We start from the raw sequence: 20,142 nt of genomic DNA on the forward strand, positions 1-20,142 counted from the left end.
CCAGCCACGACATTGGTCTAAGCGCGGCAGCGGTGAACGGCAGCCATACGTGCGAATGAAAAGTCCCATCGCTGTGTCTCGCTCCAATGTATGGCCGTCGCTCACCGCTGCCGCGCTTAGACCAATGTCGTGGCCGGGTGGAAGTATGACAATACATAAATATGTCGGTACGTTAATCAGCTTCAAGTCGCATTTTATGTTTGAAAATTAGTCCACGAAGGACGCTACGCTTGAAGATGTTAATTTTCTACCGGAAGGCTGGGTCTTCCGAGACCACTGATCTGGTTAATAAATATGAGTAAGGTTCATTAGAGTAATTCCGAAACTCGTTTAATTTCGAAAGTCGCATAAAAATCACTATTATTTCCATCATATCAAGATTCCCCTTTCGAAATTACCCGAGAATTTCTGTCATTCGTATTTACCCTAATGCACCTTATTAGGATACAATATGCGACTGATTATAAAGAAACTTTTAAAAGTTGGAATATACGATTTATTCTTAACATGAACATTGGATTTCCACAGTATTAGACGCATTTCAGGCATCAGGCAAGCATGGTCGCGTAATAAACAAAATAATGTCAGGCCGTCCTATTCGCACTATTTGTAAGTGCGATAGGGACGCACCAATGTGATAAAATTTATCGAACTAGTGTGCTACTCCCGCTGAAAGCAGCACAGCTGCGTAAAATAACAAATAGAAAAATTTCAAGCTACACATTCGGCATTTTGTATGAGTTTAAATTAAAAGATGATGAGAAATTTTGCACAAAAAATGAAAAGTTCTTGGAAATTTCATGAAAGTTTCTCAAGAAACATAGGAGATTTAAATTGATGAAAAGGAAAGTCCGATGTCTAAGTTGTGTATCAAACTTCGCTCATCTCAACGTCCTCAATGTTTAAGTCCTCAAGCATCTCGGCGAGCGTGATGCGCGGCAGCGAAGGGTCGATCTCGTCCGTGTCCACGGCCATGTCGCCGCGCTTGAAGATGTTGATGTTCTGCCGGAAGGCTGGGTCTTCCTCCAGGTCGTCCAGGAACTCGTTGTAGTCCCTGTTGAAAAAAATTATAACTGATATTAGGCCGTGGACTATTCGCACGGATAAGTGGGACGGCAGCCGGTGCCACTGTCGGCTACTGCCTCATTCAAATCACGCTGAGCGGGGCGTCGCGCTGTCCGATCAAATTGTATAGATTTAAATAGCTGTGTCCAAACTGTGGTCGTCAATGTGAAACAAATGCAAACGGACATTGCAAACAAATAAATACGTATGCAAGGGGGTCTACTTTTTTCTGCAACTGACTATACCTACCCAATTATCAATGTAGTACCTCTGCCACACTATGTTCTTCGCGCTGCCGCAATGTTGCCCTCTCCGGCCATACACTTTTTTTTAATACTACGTCGGTGGCAAACAAGCACACGGTCCGCCTGATGGAAAGCGGTCACCGTAGCCTATGGACGCCTGCAACTCAAGGGTTGTCACATGCGCGTTGCCAACCCACTCATCTACTCGCGCGATTAATCGCACTATAGGGCCTTTGACTCGCGCCAAGAAACCGACAAAATAGGGAGCGGTGGGCATGACGAGTAGCGAGGCCACACTATGCCTTTGCCTACTTCCCACGCCGCTCGTCGAGTGTGTGGCAGAGGCATATTATCTCAGTGCAAAAAGTTGCTGACGTAAGACTCCCAAACTGTTTATATCGTGTTCTGCAGGGCAATCATGGTCGGGCGATAAATGATAAATACATCGGGCCGTCCGTATATCTTACAAATAGTGCTATAGGGAAGGCCTGATGTTTTATCATTTATGGTGCGACCATAATTGCCTGCCTGAATAATTAAAAAAACTTACTCGTTAGTGGAGCTCGCTCCATCATGTAGTTCCTCAGCCATATGCTTGAGCTTCCAGTTGCGAGCGCGGCGGCGCGCGGAGCGCTCACCGTAGTGTTTCTTGACTAGAAACACGTCGGGGATCACCGAGCGATCCAACTTCTCTAGGTTAGCGTCGTTCACGTTGGAGTCGCCGAGGTTGTATCTGGAAGAATAAAGGTTTTGTAAGACTAAGGACCGGTTGCACCAAACCGTCTGTCACTATTAAAGCATTCGTTAAATTTAATTGTATGGGAAGTTCCATAGTCCTCTGATGCGTGAGGATGATGTGTCTGTCAAATATGGTTGATGCAACTGGTCCTAAATCTAGTGTTATAAATAAATAAATAAATAAATATTATAGGACATTCTTACACAGATTGACTGAGCCCCACGGTAAGCTCAAGAAGGCTTGTGTTGTGGGTACTCAGACAACGATATATATAATATATAAATACTTATATACATAGAAAACATCCATGACTTAGGAACAAATATCTGTGCTCATCACACAAATAAATGCCCTTACCGGGATTCGAACCCGTTATGGCTATGAACATTTGTATGGAATCCATACTAATATTATAAATGGGAAAGTGTGTGTGTCTGTTTCTTTGTCCGTATAGGCTACTTTTTGCCTCTTTCTAACGCGAGCGAAGCCGCGGGTAAAAGCTAGTTAATAATAAGAGGGAATTATTATTTGATAGCGAAATTAATAACACAATCGAAGCGATGACATTAACTATCGCAAGATTCCTAAGGCAGCCTACACAGTTAACGACGCGTGCTCTAATATCAACCCCGTTTATATGATGACCTCATGAAACTCGACCATTGACAATGTGACCTTGGCATTGATAACAATAGATTTAAAATTTGATCGGATTTGTGTCAAAGCATACAAGCAAAGAGGATCAAGTATTATAGAGAGTTACTGTCGAAGTCTGTAATCACAGTGCATAGACTGCCATCTCTCGACACAGGCTTACATTTTTTTGAACCTCAGTTTTGACAATTTGGTCCATATTCTTAGCTTGATATGTGTTAAAATGTCAAATATTAATATTAGCGCCATCTATCCGAGCGTGCCCCAAAGGTGTAACGCCATCTAGGCCACCGTACCTTTTCCTACATATATGGTTTTGAGGTACGTTTTTTTTTCTTAGACTGTAGCTGTCTATACCACAGATGTCATATATACCATAGATCAAGCAAACGTATCTACTGTAAGTAGTAGTTGTAAGTTGAAGTCAACCAAAACATAAAAAATGCCTCGTTACGTGATATTCAATTGCAACAACACAAAAATTATGAACAATCAAGAGCCTGAGACATATTTAAAATTACAGGCAAGAATCAACTTCAGTACAAAATTTGACACGCTCGGCCCCTATACAAATATATGACTTTGTTTCTTCTATCTAAATTAAGTTCTGTGGTCTATACGGAGTTAACTCAGCCTCCTTCGAGTATCATTCATCCATGGTACACGAAGGAGTCGGTCACAAGCCCGACTATAATGAGGAGTGCAATGGTCGTTTTGTCGTCTCGGGGCAACCCGTCATGGCAACTCGCCCCAAAACCCCCAGGGTCAAGGTGGGAGGACGTGCCGAGGACCCTCACAGCCGGCTGTGGGCAGCGGGGGGTGGTGCTGATTGGGCTCGCAAGCGGGAGAGGGGAGGGGGATAGGACCTGTGTTGTGTCTGGTTTGGCGGGGAGGGGTGGTTGTCGCGGAACCCCGGGGTGTCGGGGAGAGATACCCTAGGGGTGAAACACTTCTACTCTGACCTGTCGACTGGAGTGGTGGGGTATATGTGTGCAAGTGCTAGCCCCGGGAGCCCATGAGCGGGTTCCTAGGGGTGAGCCTACGCGCACATTCCCGCCACAACAGGCAACACAGGAGCTATCTTACCATGCTTGCGAGCCTACTCAGCACAATCGCTGTCGTTAACGACTATGCGCAGGGGGGTGGCGCCACTGTCGTAGGAGTAAATTTAGCTGGGGTCTGTATGGGAGCTCTGCAGCTACCCCTAGTTTTTTTTATCTCACCACGCTGAAATAGCACTTTTTACAGTTTGCATTATGGAGAATCTTTTAAATATCAATAACAAAACTAAAACCAACACCGCGTCAGCGGCGAAGAGACCCGAAAGGGTAGAAGTGCGTGAGGGCGGGAAGTCTGCTGACGGACCCCCGATCGCTGTAGAGAGTGGGCTACCGAGTTCCGGTGAGGAGCAGAGCAGTCTACAGAGAAGAACTGGGCAGGGTACTCCGGATGTCCTACAACTGGAAGGCCTGTCGCTAAGTGAAGAAGCGGAGCTGCTGCGTTCACCGAAGAGGGGGGTAACCGAAAGGGAGGCCACACCTGCGGAGAACGGGCCGTTCTATAAGTATCAGTCCAAGGCCCAGAAAAAGAAAGCTAAGGTTCTGAGGAGAAAAGCTGCGATTGATGGGGAAAGGGGTGGCGTTCCGGTGGTGGAATTTAAGGGGGACGCCAAACCTGGCCCGAGCAAACGCGGCCTCAAGATGAAGAGGCAGAGTACTGATGAGGGTCGTTCGGAGCGTCCTCCGGCGAAGCGCCAGAATCAGGGCAGGGCGGCTGCAGATGGACCACGGAACGTCGCTAGGGCGAACCGAGGTCTGGCTGTGGCTGTCGGTCGTGAGGATGGGGCTCCGGTGGATGAGGCTCTGGCGAAGCTCATCAGGAAGAAGCTTACGCAGTTGATAGAGGTGGTCGTCCTGCAGGTAGTACGGGGGGAGCCAGGCGTAGTAGCACCAAGGTTCGCTGCGTCGGGTTTGGTGTCGGAAGGATTTTTCCTTGTGACACCAAAGTCGACGGAGTCTAGGGACTGGCTGCTAGGTCAGGACTTCGGGGAGCTGGACGGACACCGAATCATCGTGCGTAAGCTGGAGCAGACTAGGGTGCAAGTTTGGGTGCCGGGTGATGCGGATACGGAGTATGTAAAGGAATTCCTTTACGCTCAGAATCCGGATCGCCGGGATCTCAAATTCCTGGAGTGGAAGGCTGCGGGCAGGGATGCTCTAGAGTTAGGTACCCGGTTGACCTTTTTGGTCCCGGATGGAGTAGAGGAGATCTGGGGCGAAGAGAAGACGAAGGTCATGGACTTCTCCGCCACCAGTGTGAGAGTTAGGATTTTGAGGGCCAACATCACTCAACAACCCTCAGAACCTAACAATGAAGAACCCGAACTGAGAAAGGAGGGCACGGCACCGAGCGGCGTCAATACGGAGGAGAAGGAGGGTATGGACGTTGTCGACGGGGGCGAGCTCTCCGAGTAACAGTCCGGGGACAACAACACTACACACAACTATCACTATGAACACACAAAGAACACTACACAAGCACCTACACACAAACACACACACAAACATATGCCAAGTAAACCTCCAACACTGCAAGGACGCAATGTCTGAGCTAGGACAATATGTTAGGAGGGCCAAAGTTGAAATAGCACTGCTGCAAGAACCTTATGCATGGAGGAACCGGGTGGCAGGCCTGGGACATCTGGGGGGAGCTCTGTACTATGAGGGAAATGGTGAGCTACCTCCTAGAGCATGCATATATGTGAGTAATAATGTGAGAAATATGGGATGTTTCATGACCATGTGTTGCAGAGACCTTGTCGTGGTGGAGACCTACTTCATCAATGACGAAGGGAAGAGATGCAAGGTGGCGCTGGCGTCCTGCTATCAGCCGGGCGACGTAGAGACACCTACAAAGGAATTGGAAGAGACGGTTCTGAGGTATAGAGGTAGGAATATACCCCTGATAGTTGGTTGCGATGCTAACTCACATCATGAGGTGTGGGGTAGCACCGACACCAACGAAAGGGGGAAAGCTCTATTAGAATTCATAATAAGCAATGACCTGGAAATTATAAACACAGGTGATACACCGACGTTTATAACAAGGGCGAGGAGAGAAGTGCTGGACATCACTGTAGCATCGAGAGAGATATCAGGCAAGGTAAAATGTTGGAGGGTGGACGAGGAGGACAGCATGTCTGACCACCGAAGGATACTCTACAGCATTGATTGTCGGGTAGAAAAGATGAAGGTAAGAAATCCACGCAAAACAGACTGGACGAAGTTCGGAGAGGAGCTAAAGAGGACTTCCGTCTCGGGTGGTAGGTACGAAAGTATAGACGACCTGGACAAAGGAGCACTCAGGCTGAAGGAGTTAGTAACAGCAGCATACCACAAGGCATGTCCAGAGAAACTCGTACAGGCAGGTAAAGGACAGCCATGGTGGAGCAGAGAATTACAGAAGGTAAGGAAGAAGGTTCGCAAGGCTATGAGGGTGGCGGTAAAGAAAGGCGACACTCATAGTTGGGACGAGTATAGAGAGGTCAGAAATAAGTATACCAGACTAAGAGAGAGAGCTAGACAGGAGGGCTGGAGAAGATTTACGGAAGACATTGACAGTTACTCAGAAGGTGCGAGGGTGGTAAAGCTATTAGCTGGTGACCGGGCGTGCCAACTGGGGAGCCTAAGAGTAGACGGTGACCTAATCACAGAGCCGGAGAGGGTACTGAGTACAATGCTGAGCACACATTTTCCGGGCTGTGAGGAGGTGACAGAGATAGATGAGCAGGTAAGCCGGGGGGAGGCCGACTGGGGAGGAGCGGCGGAAGTGGTGGGGGAGAGCAGGATGGAGTGGGCGCTCTTCTCCTTTGCACCCTTCAAGTCTGCGGGCCCGGACGGGGTCCTACCGGTACTACTGCAGAAAGGGTATGAGCATATAAAAGATGACCTACTGGAACTGTACAGGGCAAGTATCGCTCTCAGACACATACCAAAGGTGTGGAGAGAGGTAAGGGCGGTTTTCCTACCTAAACCAGGCAAGAAATCATACCAAGAGGTAAAATCATTTAGAAGCATAAGTCTATCGTCTTTTGTCCTAAAAACCCTAGAGAAGGTGATAGACAAGCATATAAGAAAGAAGGTCAACGGCAGTGGTGACCCGCTTCACGGGAATCAGCATGCATATATGGCTGGGAAGTCAACGGAGACGGCTCTTCACAACCTAGCTGTGAGGGTGGAAAGGGCCTTAGAATCAAAACAGTACGCTCTAGGCTGCTTCTTCGACGTGGAGGGGGCCTTTGACAGGGCTACCTTCCAGGCCGTGGAGGAGAGTCTGGTGAGAGAAGGCATCCGACCGACATTAGCGCAGTGGATAGGCAGTATGCTAAGGTGCAGGTCTATAACGGCGGAGTTGGGAGGTATAACAAAGACGATTAGTCCCAGGAGGGGTTCCCGCAGGGAGGCTGCTTGTCACCCTTGATGTGGTGCCTACTTCTGGACTCTATGGTAAGAGAACTCAACAGGGGAGGCCTGTACATGCAGGCCTACTCTGATGACGGAGTACTACTGGTGAGAGGCATGGTCCTCAGCGTCATGAGGAACATAATGGTAAGAGGTCTCAGACAGGTACTGGGATGGTGCAGAGGGAGAGGACTGGATCTCAATCCGTCAAAAACTAAGCTGGTGTTATTCACTAACAAGAGGAAAAAAGAGCTGGAACCCATAAAAATAGAGGGTGTAGAACTAGAAATGGTAGACGAGTTCAAATATCTGGGCATTACTCTTGACAGTTCGCTTAGATACAGGACTCATATCAGAGAGCAGACGGCTAAGGCCATAAGAACGCTGTACCAATGTAAAAGGGCAGTAGGGAAGAACTGGGGACTGAAGCCGAGTATGATCCACTGGATTTATAAAGCCATTATCCTACCCAGGGTACTATATGGGGCGGTGATCTGGTGGCACAGGACCCATATTGGAGAATATCGGAAGAATCTGACAAAAGTACAAAGATTAGCTTGCCTCATGATGACGGGGGCAATGAGAACCACCCCGACACATGCTATGGAGGTGCTGATAGGCTTAAAGCCCCTCTGGATTGAGGCAGAGAAGAGAGCCATGGAACAGTGGTACAGAATGAAAGCATGCAAGGAATGGAGAGGAAGTTGTGTGGACAAGAGACACGCACTGATACAAAGAGAGGCACTATCAAAACTAGAAATGCTGATGGTCAATAATGACCTCATAAAGAGGGAGGAGATTTTCGATAAGAAGTATAGGGTACATATAGGAGAAAGAGACAACTGGAAGGTAGAGGTCGTGCACCCAACGACTATATGCTTCACAGATGGCTCTAGGAGAAGCTCTACAAAGCTAGCGGGAATAGTAATCCCGAAACTAGGAGAAAAGGTGTCGATACCACTAGGGAGATACACTAGCGTGTTCCAAGCAGAGGTATGTGCCATAGCGCGCTGTGCACGTATATTAAAAGAAAGCGACAAACAAGATGGAGCCGTGGTAATATACACCGACAGTCAAGCGGCGCTAAAGGCTCTGAAGAGAATATCGGTGACCTCGTCCCTGGTGAGAGAATGCAGGGAAGAGCTCAACTCGATAGGCAAGCATAGAAGTGTAACGGTTGCGTGGGTACCGGGACACCAGGGAGTCACAGGAAATGAGAAAGCGGACGAGTTGGCAAGGGCGGGGGCGGAGACGGAATTCTTGGGTCCGGAACCGGCTCTGCCTATGTCAGCTGACGTCACGAAAGGAGTCATTGAGAGGATAAAAGAGACGGAAGCACAAAGAGCCTGGGAAAGAGAGACCAGTTGTAGACAAACGAAGATGATGATAGAAGGCAGAGACCAAAGGAGAACTAAGTATCTTCTGAAACTAGGTAAGAACAGTCTAAGAATGTTGACCGGTATCATAACGGGACACAACACTCTTAACAGACATATGAAGATAATAGGTATTAGTAGTGACGAATCCTGTCCACATTGTGGTAAGGAGGAGACTAGCTTGCACCTACTAGCAGAATGTATCATGTATGCGGCACCGCGACATGAAACATTCGGTAGAGATAATTTGGGAGAAGATGAACTCAAGGATGTCAAACTTATAGATGTCCTTCTGTTCTGCAGGAAAACAAGAAGATTTGAGGAGAGAAGTGTGGGAGGGCAGCCGGGACAGTAACCTGCAGCTCCAACTCCAGGGAATTGGGCTGAATGAACGCACCAGCGATCGACAGCCCGCCTGTATCCGGCCAGGCGTCCCTACACTACATCTACATCTACATCTATACGGAGTTACATACATATGTCTTTGATACAAGTGAAAGGAAGGGTCAGATAAAATAATTATATCTTCCTTTAACTTACCCCATGACAGTATCCCCGGGTTTGAGCACATGTCCTAGATGAGTCTTGGCGTGGACGGGGCTGACGTCGAGTCCTAGCTCGCTGGCTTTAACCACCCACACATCGGCTACTACGTGCTTGTTGGACAACATGCCTTGTCCAGGGAATGACTTCTTTTCCTAAACATAAAAGTATACATTAGTACTTCTTAAACAAAGAGGTTTTTGTCAATTATCTGTATTGATTCCGGAAAGCCGGCCTAGCGGTAAGAGCGTGCGACTTTCAATCCGGAGGTCGCGGGTTCGAACCCCGGCTTGTACCAATGAGTTTTTCTGAACTTATGTGCGAAATGTCATTTGATATTTGCCAGTCGCTTTTCGGTGAAGGAAAACATCGTGAGGAAACCGGACTAATTCCAATATGTTGGAAGGTCAGATGGCAGTCGCTTTCGTAAAACTAGTGCCTATGCCAAATCTCGGGATTAGTTGTCACAGCGGACCCCAGGCCCCCATGAATGAGCCGCGGCAAACGCCGGGATAACGCAAGGAGGATGATGGTCTGTATTGATTCCGGATTTGGAATTGTCTATGGAATTTGTGAACGTGCCGTGTAAACGGGGCCTTATTATATTGCTGACCATGATCATACGATTACTTTGGATTATTTTGACGGACCGGTAGGTCAGATAAAATCAACTTGCGGGTTGTGCTTTGCTCGCCACTGGTCTCAGCCATAAAAATAAATAGTTATAAAACGTAGGTGTGTAAGCTTCAAAGATAAGGTAGGGTACCCTACATAGAAGTTAGTGCATGGTAAGCTAACCATATTACCGACTGTACATCATATTTTAGGGTACTACTTACATGTTCCTTTAAAATATCAATATCCATTACGATATATTCCACCAGCTGTTTTGGATTGCAAATGGGGTTGAATGGGTTTCTCCAGTATACAGTAGATGAGACATCACACACTGAAATTTTTTTTATGGTTAGTGTAAATGAAATTGTAAAACCCGATAAAAAAGCCTTTGTGTCTACGCAATGAGAGCGAAAGTGACGTTACTTAGTTGTTAGATGACGCCTTAGAGCGTTTTCACATTATTCGATCCGATATTGGATGTAGGAAGGGTGTCAAAGGCAAAAATCAAAGATGGAGCCTTTAATGTATAGTTCGGACCTACATCCGATATCAAATTGGATAATGTGAAACACACTTACAAGGACGTGTATTACGTAAAACTACATTATGGTTTTTCCACTTACGATTTTAAAAGTTGGTAATGTATTACCAACTTTTACATTTTTACGATCAACTTACCTTGCCCAGTATTTGCATCTATCAAGTGTATAGTGCTCGTAACTCTCTGCACCAAACAGATAGGAGAAATTCCCCCAAGTTGCTGACACAACTTCTTCGGAAGGCACACCACACTGTCTTTAGACAGCGGCACTATCTCTATACTGAATGTGAACTTGTAGTTGTAGATGTTACTGTGTATGTCGTGCGATATTAACTTCTTGGAATGCTGGCATTTCATAGGAAGTACGGATTGTATGAAATCTACCATCTTGCGGGCGTGGCTTTCAGTTGTGTAGAAGAAGTCCAATCCATCTGAAAGTTACGTCAAATAAAATTTTATGTTTGTCATCTGCTAAGGTTAACACGGTTATGTAGATATTGCAATATAATAAATAATCACAAGTCTCACAATATGAAAATTACTATTATGTCTGGGATATGAAGGGTCAATCCCTGGCAAGAGTAACATTAGTCACGATTTTATGGCATGTTCAATTAATTCACAATGCAAGTTCAAATGATAATCTATCTCTAAATAAGTGTTACTTTCCCGATATATGCATAGATCCTTTAATTTGCAGCTGTAGTTCAAATAAACACTTAATGAAGTCGTGACTCACGTTACTTTTACGTGGATTCACCCTGAAGATGATGTTGCTTGTACAAATGATGATATGTGCGACCATGGCAAGAGGAACATTGTCAAAAAAGACTGAAGAAATACTAACCATGCTTAGGCTTAATACCAAGTGTATTCTCATGTGCCTTATGCTTCAAAATCAATTGCTCAAGATAGTAAAATGTCTTCCTGTTATTAGCTCGTTGTCTAACTTGCACCAATGCGCGCCAGTAGTCTTGAGCCTCGGAGCGGTGGCAGGCATCACACATCTGGTGCTGGATGCTGAATTCAACAATGAAGGTTTGCTGGAGCACTGCACCTCCCATTACTTCGCCTTGCACTGTTAATTTCACCTGTTGGGTAACGATGAATTACAACTTTGTGGTTGACTTTCTTTGCTATCTTTTATAGTTGATTTGCCAAAATTGCTTTGGATAATCCTAAATCTTTATTTCTGAATTTAATTATTTTCCCTTTGAGCATTTCTGTATAAGTTACTAGTGGAAACTGTTTTGGCTCATGTTTTATTCATATTGTTTATATTTTGTATTATTGCATGCTGTTTGTTTCCCAAAATATTCAAAATAAATAATTTTTTTTTTCCAGATTTAGGTAACTGACATAAATTTACAAACATAAATCTTCCTTTTCCATGTATATGTATAGGGTAAGACACAGAAAGTTTTGATTCATGCATAAAATAAATTACGACTATAATTTTATTGGAGGAGGAGGCCGGCACAAGCGGACTAGGCTGGGAGGATTTGGAATTAGCCGCCCAGGATCGTGACAAGTGGAAGATTCTTCTAAGAGCCCTATGTCCCTAGTGAGGGATAACAGGAACACATCATCATCATCTTAATTTTATTATGTTGGCACTTGAAATAGTTAGAATAAGTAGTTCCTATTGTACACATAAGCAGAGCAAGTATTGAGTAAACTTTTGAGTAAAATTAACTTGGGAGTTATAGTCATCAAGTCATCTTACTTTAATCCTCTTAGAATGGGGCTCAGTCCAAGCAAACCCTGCGTCTATCAGCTTGACCCTGTTGAGGCCTTTCAGCCGCTTGAGGCAGAGAGCAAGCAGCTCACGCGACTCGAGTGCGGCCACCACCCACTCTGCTGGTGGTTGAAGATATCTGAATATTATTAACACAAATTAGTTTTCTGTCTGTTTCACTTTCAAATAACAGAGATGTATTTGGTAATAATTATTACAAATAACAAGAAGACTCTTTTCTTGGCCTCAAGTATATATGATTATTTATATATAACCATAATTCAAGAATTTGAGGTCATATATTACAAAGGAAAAAAACATACCTTTCACATCCTCTGCAGAAGAAGAGTGTAGCCTGCTTAGGGACACCCTCTGAAATGTCGACATGAGCCCTCAAACATGCCACACACATGTTTGAGGGGTTTGCTTCTATCGGCACTGCACACTGACAACATAGTCTGAAAATAAGAACCAGCCCACAACTTGATCAGCCGAACTAATAGGGACAGCAAAAGTTTGTTAATACAGCATATATTGATAAATCAGTGTCATTCAGTAGTGATTTATTTAGATAGGTATGATAATACAGGACTTCCACATTAACCTAGAAATAAACACAACTTACATTCGGGTGCTGTTGGGCGCTGTAACATTATCTGGAGATATATACTCCATTTTTCAGTGATTCTAATTATATGATTCCGGTATTTAATTTTAAGGACAAATTTATTGAAAAATATCTTCAAACACAATCACACGAAACATGCGTGTTTTTCGTTTAGACTGACAGTGACAGCTGACGTATGCATCACATGTGACGTTTATAGTTTTTGTACTGTTCCAGACCACAGAATTACAGTTGGGGTATGATTGACAGAAGCGCATTGATTGAGTTTGTTTGGGTTTTTAGGTTATCCCGTAAAAAAATTGTCAATGAAAACGAAACGATCGATCTCAATCAACGGTTTAAAGTGATAGCTCATAATAGCACAATAATTATGAAGGTAAAACATTTCAATCACTTGTTTCAGTTATAGAATATTAATTTAGACATTAATAATTATAATAAAATACTTATTCCACATAAAATATTGATTTAAATTTGATCACATCTTTATCTATTCTGTGACACTCTCCTTCCCCCCGCCCTGCCGCAACCTTCCCCTCTCCTCCTCGTCGTCTCGCACTTGCTGCCGCTTACGTAAATTTTTCGGAGTGAGCGTGACCCTTTTGAATTTTCTTCTATTCGATCGATTAAATTAATATACGAAAATGTTCTCTACCGCCTGTAGAGCCGGTCGATTGGCCGCGAAGTCGGTAGTGGACAAATCTGTAGCTGACAAGACACCTTTAGTCGCTGGAGCTCTGGTCAACAAACGTGATTATGCAGCGAAGGCCGCAGGCAAGGCACAAGGTAAAGTAGTTGCTGTCATCGGTGCCGTTGTGGACGTACAGTTCGAAGACAACCTGCCTTTCATCCTCAATGCCCTGGAGGTGCAGAACAGGCAGCCCCGGCTCGTGCTGGAGGTGGCGCAGCACTTGGGTGAGAACACGGTGCGCACCATCGCCATGGACGGTACCGAGGGTCTGGTGCGCGGCCAGGCCGTGCACGACTCCGGCTCCCCCATCCGCATCCCCGTGGGCGTGGAGACGCTCGGGCGCATCATGAACGTGATCGGCGAGCCCATCGACGAGCGCGGCCCCATCAACACCGACAAGACCGCTGCCATCCACGCCGAGGCTCCCATGTTCGTGGACATGAGCGTGGAGCAAGAGATCCTGGTCACTGGCATCAAGGTCGTGGACCTGCTGGCCCCCTACGTCAAGGGAGGAAAGATTGGCTTGTTCGGCGGTGCTGGTGTCGGCAAGACTGTACTCATCATGGAGCTCATTAACAACGTAGCCAAGGCTCACGGTGGTTACTCCGTGTTCGCCGGTGTGGGCGAGCGCACACGTGAGGGTAACGATCTGTACCAGGAAATGATTGAGTCTGGTGTCATCTCCCTCAAGGACAAGACCTCAAAGGTATCTCTTGTGTACGGCCAGATGAACGAGCCCCCAGGCGCCCGTGCCCGTGTCGCCCTCACCGGTCTCACTGTGGCTGAGTACTTCCGTGACCAGGAAGGTCAGGATGTGCTGCTTTTCATTGACAACATCTTCCGTTTCACTCAGGCTGGTTCTGAAGTGTCTGCCCTGCTGGGTCGTATCCCATCTGCTGTGGGTTACCAGCCAACCTTGGCCACTGACATGGGTACCATGCAGGAGAGAATCACCACCACCAAGAAGGGTTCCATCACCTCAGTACAGGCCATCTACGTGCCCGCTGATGACTTGACTGATCCCGCCCCGGCCACCACCTTCGCTCACTTGGACGCCACCACTGTGTTGTCGCGTGCCATCGCCGAGCTGGGCATCTACCCCGCCGTGGACCCTCTCGACTCCACCTCGCGTATCATGGACCCCAACATCATCGGCGCCGAGCACTACAACATCGCCCGTGGCGTGCAGAAGATCCTGCAGGACTACAAGTCGCTCCAGGACATCATCGCTATCCTGGGTATGGACGAGTTGTCCGAGGAGGACAAGCTGACGGTGGCGCGCGCGCGCAAGATCCAGAGGTTCCTGTCGCAGCCCTTCCAGGTGGCCGAGGTGTTCACTGGTCACCCCGGCAAGCTGGTGCCGCTCGAGGAGACCATCAAGGGCTTCTCCAAGATCCTGCAGGGCGAGTACGACCACCTGCCCGAGGTCGCCTTCTACATGGTCGGACCCATCGAGGAAGTTGTCGCCAAGGCCGAGACTCTAGCCAAGAGCACCTAAATATGTAAATGGATCAATCAAGTAGTGTAAGGAAGAATATAGTCTTATTTATTGGAAAGAGTGACCAACGGAAAGGACTAAGGGTTATGTTACGTTCAGTAGTAGATTCCATTGCTATAACATTTTAAATAATGTAATCCAATATAGTAATTATGGAAATAGTACAGATATTGTATATATCCGATAGAAGAAACAACTGAAATCATGTAATGTCTGAACTGAACACATGTTATTACTTTGCGGTGCATTTTGTCGCAAATAAAATTGTACAAAATATCTTGTTTTTCATTATTTTACTTTCCGATAACGTCGTGAGACTCGTGAGAGCGGACATGCAAGAGAACAATCTCACGCCTAAGGATGCCGAAGCTCGAAGACCGGGCGAAGTGGGGAAGATCTTAACTAAACAATTGTCTCATATGACTTGAAAATATGATGTATCATAGTAAATCAGACTTACAGTATACTTACTCCCTGTTTAATTTGTTACATAACATTTTTGCGTTTGTCTGAGGGACCGTCCGCACTCAAGAGACGCATGTCCGCCGACGCGGAACGAACGTCAGCGCCACGCCGCCTGAATGTAATTTAAAAATCGTCTCCTCAGTACATTTTGTATAGGAAAGACGTAAGACGCGTCGCCTGGGGCGCGCCAAGCGACGTCCCTTGCGCGTCCTTCCTATACAAAATCAGACAAAATGTACTGAGGAGACGTTTTTTAAATTATATTTAGGCGGCGTGGCGCTGACGTTCGTTCCGCGTCGGCGGACATGCGTCTCTTGAGTGTGGACGGTCCCTGATATTTGACTAAAACCTGTGCTGAATTCGTCTAGACCCAGTGGATACCTTTCCAATTTAGAGTCCTTTTATATTGCAGTTTGCCAGACAAGTTACTTCTGACTACTAAGGTAGGTGGTCGTAAAAAAAGTGCTTACTTACAAAACACTGTTTTCCTTCGGCATCCAGCGCTGTATGTTTCTTATTTTACAACCATTACATCCGTAATAGCTCGATTATGAGAAAATATAACGAGTTTGATGTTGGTTTTAAATGCAGGTACATAACCACAAAATTAAAATTTTGAAAAAACCCCCGACCGCGAAATGGTGGACCGATTTTCATAAAACATGGCTAAGAACACTCCCGACTAAGGCTCCCCACAGACAGTCTTAAAAATTCATAATCTTAAAAAAAATTTGTATGCAAATTGACAGTTCAAACTGACACTGACAGCTGTCAGTGTCAATTGAACTGTCAATTTGCATACATTTTTTTTTTAAGATTATGAATTTTTAAGACTGTCTGTGGGGAGCCTAACTTGGCTTTCAAACAAAAAAAACTAAATCGGTTAATCCGTTCGGGAGCTACGAATTACGATGCCACAGACAGACACACACACACAGAGACAGACACGTCAAACTTATAACACCCCGTCGTTTTTGCGTCGGGGGTTAAAAATATCATATCATAATCATAATATCAGCCTTTTGTCGCCCACTGCTGAGCATAAGCCTCTCTTTAGTACCTACGCCACTTTTCTCGGTCCTGAGCTAGTCTCATCCAGTTGTGACCCGCAATTTTCCGGATGTCCTCCACCCAACTAGTAGTAGGTAAGGTGCATTAGGGTAATTCCGAATGACACAAATTCTCGGGTAATCTTGATAATGATGGAAATAATGGTGATTTTTATGCGACTTTCGGAATTACCCTAATGCACCTTACCTAACCTTTTCAGTACTGTCACGCCTTTGAAAAACTGGGGAACTTAATTGCACCCTCCTCCAAAATCATCAGCCCCGGGGCGATTCCGCTATATAGACGATTCCCGACATTATTTTTTAAATTAGTTGATTTTTTTGTTACGAGCGTAAAGAAGAAAGCCGAAATATGCAATGTATTTTTATTTGATTTTACTGCATATTTACTTTTTTGGCGCGTTTGTAAATATTACCATTGAAAGAGTTGGTACAAACTGTAAAAAAATACCTAGAAAAACTGGCACAAAATAGCTGTTTCCGACAATTTCAGGTCAGTGTTTACCGCCTAAACGTGAAGTGACAATATTCATTTATCCTCGTGTACCATAAAAATTAAGTATATGTTGTTATTTATTAAGCATTATTGTCTGATACAATACACTGCTCATTAGTTGCACCCGCGATACAAAAGATATAAAAGTTTACTTTTCTCGCGTAAATTTAAACTTTGTAAAAGTAAGAAGTGAAAATTAAGCTTAAATTAATCGTTTTTAAGAGTGTAGTGATTGTTAAATTAAAATTAACGACATTTTAGATTGGTTGCACCCGCGATCTTCATATCAGATCGCGGGTGCAACTTTTTGTCAGTTAAACTTTTAGTGTGATTAATTACATATTTTCTTGTTTTGACATGCTTTGACTAATAATAAGGCCTGACTCGTAACGGATTTGTCAAATTCAAAACTGTTTTAACGGTACCAGAGCCGGCCGAATCAAAGTATGTTTTTCTATAATGTGTTTAAAATGTATTTAAAATTTATTAGTAAATTCATCATTCTCCATTTCTCCTCGCTCATGTTGTAAGTTTTGTTGTATGCCCTCCATCGTACATCCGACAGTGTTTTTCGACACATTCTTAGTTTTAGTCCTATCAAGGAATATCTTTTTTTAAATATTTTGGTGGCTTATGGTTGGTGTCATTTAAATGAATGAATTTCTTAGACACTCCATCCTATTCCGGTTAATAGGTGAATACTATGAGACTTCGTTAAATTAAGTTTTTTACCCGATTTGAAGAGCGTTGGCTTTAGCAGGCTGCTGGCTTCATAGCTGTGGTGGATGATATCCAGCTATTGTCAGAATAAAGTTGAAAGATCATATTATTAAATAAAATCTGCGAACAGCTTCGTTCAGCAGTTTTTGTTGTAGATTTTTTATCGAAAAGTGGTTACTTTGCTTTAAATGCTTAGTAACGGACACTGCATCGACTGAATTCCTAGTAAAGTGGATATTTGGAGACTCATCTACATTATAATTGTTTCATAGGAATCGTAAAGAAATTGCCTTTCAGATAAGGTATAATGTTGGTTGCCTGGTAGTGTTGAAAATGATTTAAATGCAAGTTTCGTCAACAGGAATCAAGTTTTTGACAGCAATTTGTCGCCGAATTATTTTCAGCGATCACTTTAATTTTATCTATCTAGTTAGTTGAGAATTGCTTTTAAACATGATTCTAACATAATAATTTTGTGAATCTGGCAATTTGAATGGTGTAATGTATATATAATGTAAGCTAGAAATTATACAAGAAAAAGCACTCTGAATTTGACAAATCCGTTACGAATCAGGCCTTATATACTGAATACGATTGATGATATGTATTTAATTCGAATATAGAATCCTGAGCGAAGCGAGTAGTTCAAAAATAGAATCCTGAGCGTAGAGAGTGTTGCAATACACACGAGGTAAAATAACTTTGCATCCCGTGTGTAACACATAAGTTTTCACCTCACTAAAGCGAGGAAACACGCAATGTAACCACAAAATTAAAATTTTGAAAAAACCCCCGACCGCGATATAGTGGACCGATTTTAATGAAACATGGCTAAGAACACTCCCGACTAACTCAGCTTTTAGACAAAAAAACTAAATCAAAATCGATTCATCCGTTCGAGAGCTACAATGCCACAGACAGACACACACACACATACACAGGCAGACAGATAGACAGACAGACAAACAGACAGACACGTCAAACTTATAACACCCCTTCGTTTTTGCGTCGGGGGTTAAAAAACAACTGGAACATAATTGCACAGAAATAAGTCAATTTGCGTTTATTACAATTTCCACTATGCACCCACCGACACCACAAAAGTTTCAAATTAATTAAGAAGAAGAAATAGTTATTTGTTATACAAGGGGGCAAAGTTGTATTTTAACGCCGAGTGTGGAATTGAAAAACGAGCAAGTGAAAGGATTCTATAGTTGAACCACGAGCGAAGCGAGTGGTTCGAGAATAGAATCCTAAACTTGCGAGTTTTTTAACACACGAGAAGTAAAATACATTTGCACCCGAGTGTAACACAAAACTTTTCCCCTCACTATAGCGAGGAAACTACAACGCAAAAAATGCGTTTATCACTGCTTCCAGTAGTTCCACAGGTGGTAAATCATCTTTATTACTAGATTCACCTACTTTTATCAATTTTAAAGCAGTCAATTTGATTTTATTCAAGGTCAAATTACTTTACCCACTAGTGGATAAAATGCGTTTTTACCCGCTGGTATTAAAGGACAAAACACGTGTTTCCGAGCTAGTGAGGGGAAAAATCTATTTGGGTGCGTTCCGTTTCACGTTTCACGCGTTTTGAGATTGCAATGTTACTTAAGGTGCGTTATGAATAAGTACAGTGGAAAAGTCAAAAATAAATTTTTTTGTACGATAATATTCTTTGCACTCTTGTGGATAAAATACGATTTTGCTATCTGTTTTTAAAGAATAAAAAAGTCCTTTCCGAGCTAGTGAGGTGAAAAATTAATTGCTTTTTGTTTTGTTTTGCTTGGCGTTTTAAATATGTTCTTTCTTATTTAAACATCTTACAAAATATTAAGGCTTAAGATAATTAATGTATCACAATTAACAGATTTATGCGTTTTTTATCTATGATCTGGAGAGGTAGGGCCGAATTAGTTGCACCCGCGATGGCAATTTGAACTGTCCTCCTGGCTTTTAAATTAATATTTTTTCCCCTCACTAGCTCGGAAACACGTGTTTTGTCCTTCAATACCAGCGGGTAAAAACGCATTTTATCCACTAGTGGATAAAGTAATTTAGCTTTAATAAGCTTAGCTTGAATATAGCCAAATTTTCTGCTTTAAAATTGATAAAAGTGGGTTAATCTAGTGATGAAGATGTTTTACCACCTGTGGAACTACTGGAAGCAGTGATAAACGCATTTTTTGCGTTGTAGTTTCCTCGCTATAGTGAGGGGAAAAGTTTTGTGTTACACTCGGGTGCAAATGTATTTTACTTCTCGTGTGTTAAAAAACTCGCAAGTTCAGGATTCTATTCTCGAACCACTCGCTTCGCTCGTGGTTCAACTATAGAATCCTTTCACTTGCTCGTTTTTCAATTCCACACTCGGCGTTAAAATACAACTTTGCACCCTTGTATAACAAATAACTATAAATTCCTTGTAAACTAATTTAAAATGAAAATATTAAAATGTAGTCTTTACACGATTAATTTGAATACAAATGTTTTTCATTTAATTACTATAAACGAAAACATGCGTCTAAATGTTGCACCCGCGATAATGGAATCACCCCCGGGTCCTAATGAGCAAACATTTCACTAAGTGGAATT

General features: G+C 43.8%; 3 protein-coding genes across 5 annotated transcripts; 2 read left to right on the forward strand and 1 right to left on the reverse strand.

Annotated features, from left to right (window-relative positions):
* Positions 1 to 473: 473 nt before the first annotated feature.
* Positions 474 to 12,782, reverse strand: LOC125242577 (60S ribosomal export protein NMD3). Its single transcript, XM_048151357.1, has 9 exons — positions 12,605 to 12,782; positions 12,303 to 12,437; positions 11,968 to 12,118; positions 11,089 to 11,332; positions 10,379 to 10,672; positions 9,922 to 10,031; positions 9,080 to 9,237; positions 1,861 to 2,043; positions 474 to 1,054 (listed from the first exon to the last, which is right to left on the reverse strand). Exons 1-9 carry the CDS (start codon positions 12,652 to 12,654, stop codon positions 871 to 873), a joined length of 1,509 nt encoding a protein of 502 aa, XP_048007314.1. The 5' UTR covers positions 12,655 to 12,782; the 3' UTR covers positions 474 to 870.
* LOC125242579 lies at positions 3,414 to 8,900 on the forward strand. Of its 3 annotated transcripts, none has more exons than XM_048151361.1 (3): positions 3,414 to 5,434; positions 5,514 to 5,650; positions 8,843 to 8,900. In XM_048151361.1, the coding sequence occupies exon 1, from the start codon at positions 3,960 to 3,962 to the stop codon at positions 5,175 to 5,177; it is 1,218 nt and encodes a 405-aa protein (XP_048007318.1). In that variant the 5' UTR covers positions 3,414 to 3,959; the 3' UTR covers positions 5,178 to 5,434; positions 5,514 to 5,650; positions 8,843 to 8,900. The 3 variants fall into 3 exon arrangements, with proteins under 3 accessions (XP_048007318.1, XP_048007319.1, XP_048007317.1); XM_048151362.1 differs by having other exon boundaries at positions 5,514 to 5,642; positions 8,843 to 8,863; XM_048151360.1 differs by lacking the exon at positions 8,843 to 8,900 and having other exon boundaries at positions 5,514 to 5,651.
* Positions 12,783 to 13,144: 362 nt separating the features above from the next.
* On the forward strand, positions 13,145 to 15,072 carry LOC125242576 (ATP synthase subunit beta, mitochondrial). Its single transcript, XM_048151356.1, has one exon. The coding sequence runs from the start codon at positions 13,252 to 13,254 to the stop codon at positions 14,794 to 14,796; it is 1,545 nt and encodes a 514-aa protein (XP_048007313.1). The 5' UTR covers positions 13,145 to 13,251; the 3' UTR covers positions 14,797 to 15,072.
* The last annotated feature ends 5,070 nt before the right edge of the window (positions 15,073 to 20,142 follow it).

Source organism: Leguminivora glycinivorella, chromosome 3 (genome assembly GCF_023078275.1).
Source record: "Leguminivora glycinivorella isolate SPB_JAAS2020 chromosome 3, LegGlyc_1.1, whole genome shotgun sequence".
Classification (NCBI taxonomy): domain Eukaryota; kingdom Metazoa; phylum Arthropoda; class Insecta; order Lepidoptera; family Tortricidae; genus Leguminivora; species Leguminivora glycinivorella.

What these genes read in the sequence shown, in the direction of transcription:
- LOC125242579 (XM_048151361.1), top strand. Translation starts at nt 3,960, where the DNA reads ATGGAGAATCTTTTAAATATCAATAACAAAACTAAAACCAACACCGCG.
- LOC125242577 (XM_048151357.1), bottom strand. Translation starts at nt 12,654, where the DNA reads ATGGAGTATATATCTCCAGATAATGTTACAGCGCCCAACAGCACCCGA. An exon ending in TTCTGCAGAGGATGTGAAAG is followed by an intron (nt 12,119 to 12,302) that starts GTATGTTTTTTT and finishes AATAATATTCAG; the next exon opens with ATATCTTCAACCACCAGCAG. An exon ending in GGAGCGAGCTCCACTAACGA is followed by an intron (nt 1,055 to 1,860) that starts GTAAGTTTTTTT and finishes TTTTTTCAACAG; the next exon opens with GGACTACAACGAGTTCCTGG.
- LOC125242576 (XM_048151356.1), top strand. Translation starts at nt 13,252, where the DNA reads ATGTTCTCTACCGCCTGTAGAGCCGGTCGATTGGCCGCGAAGTCGGTA.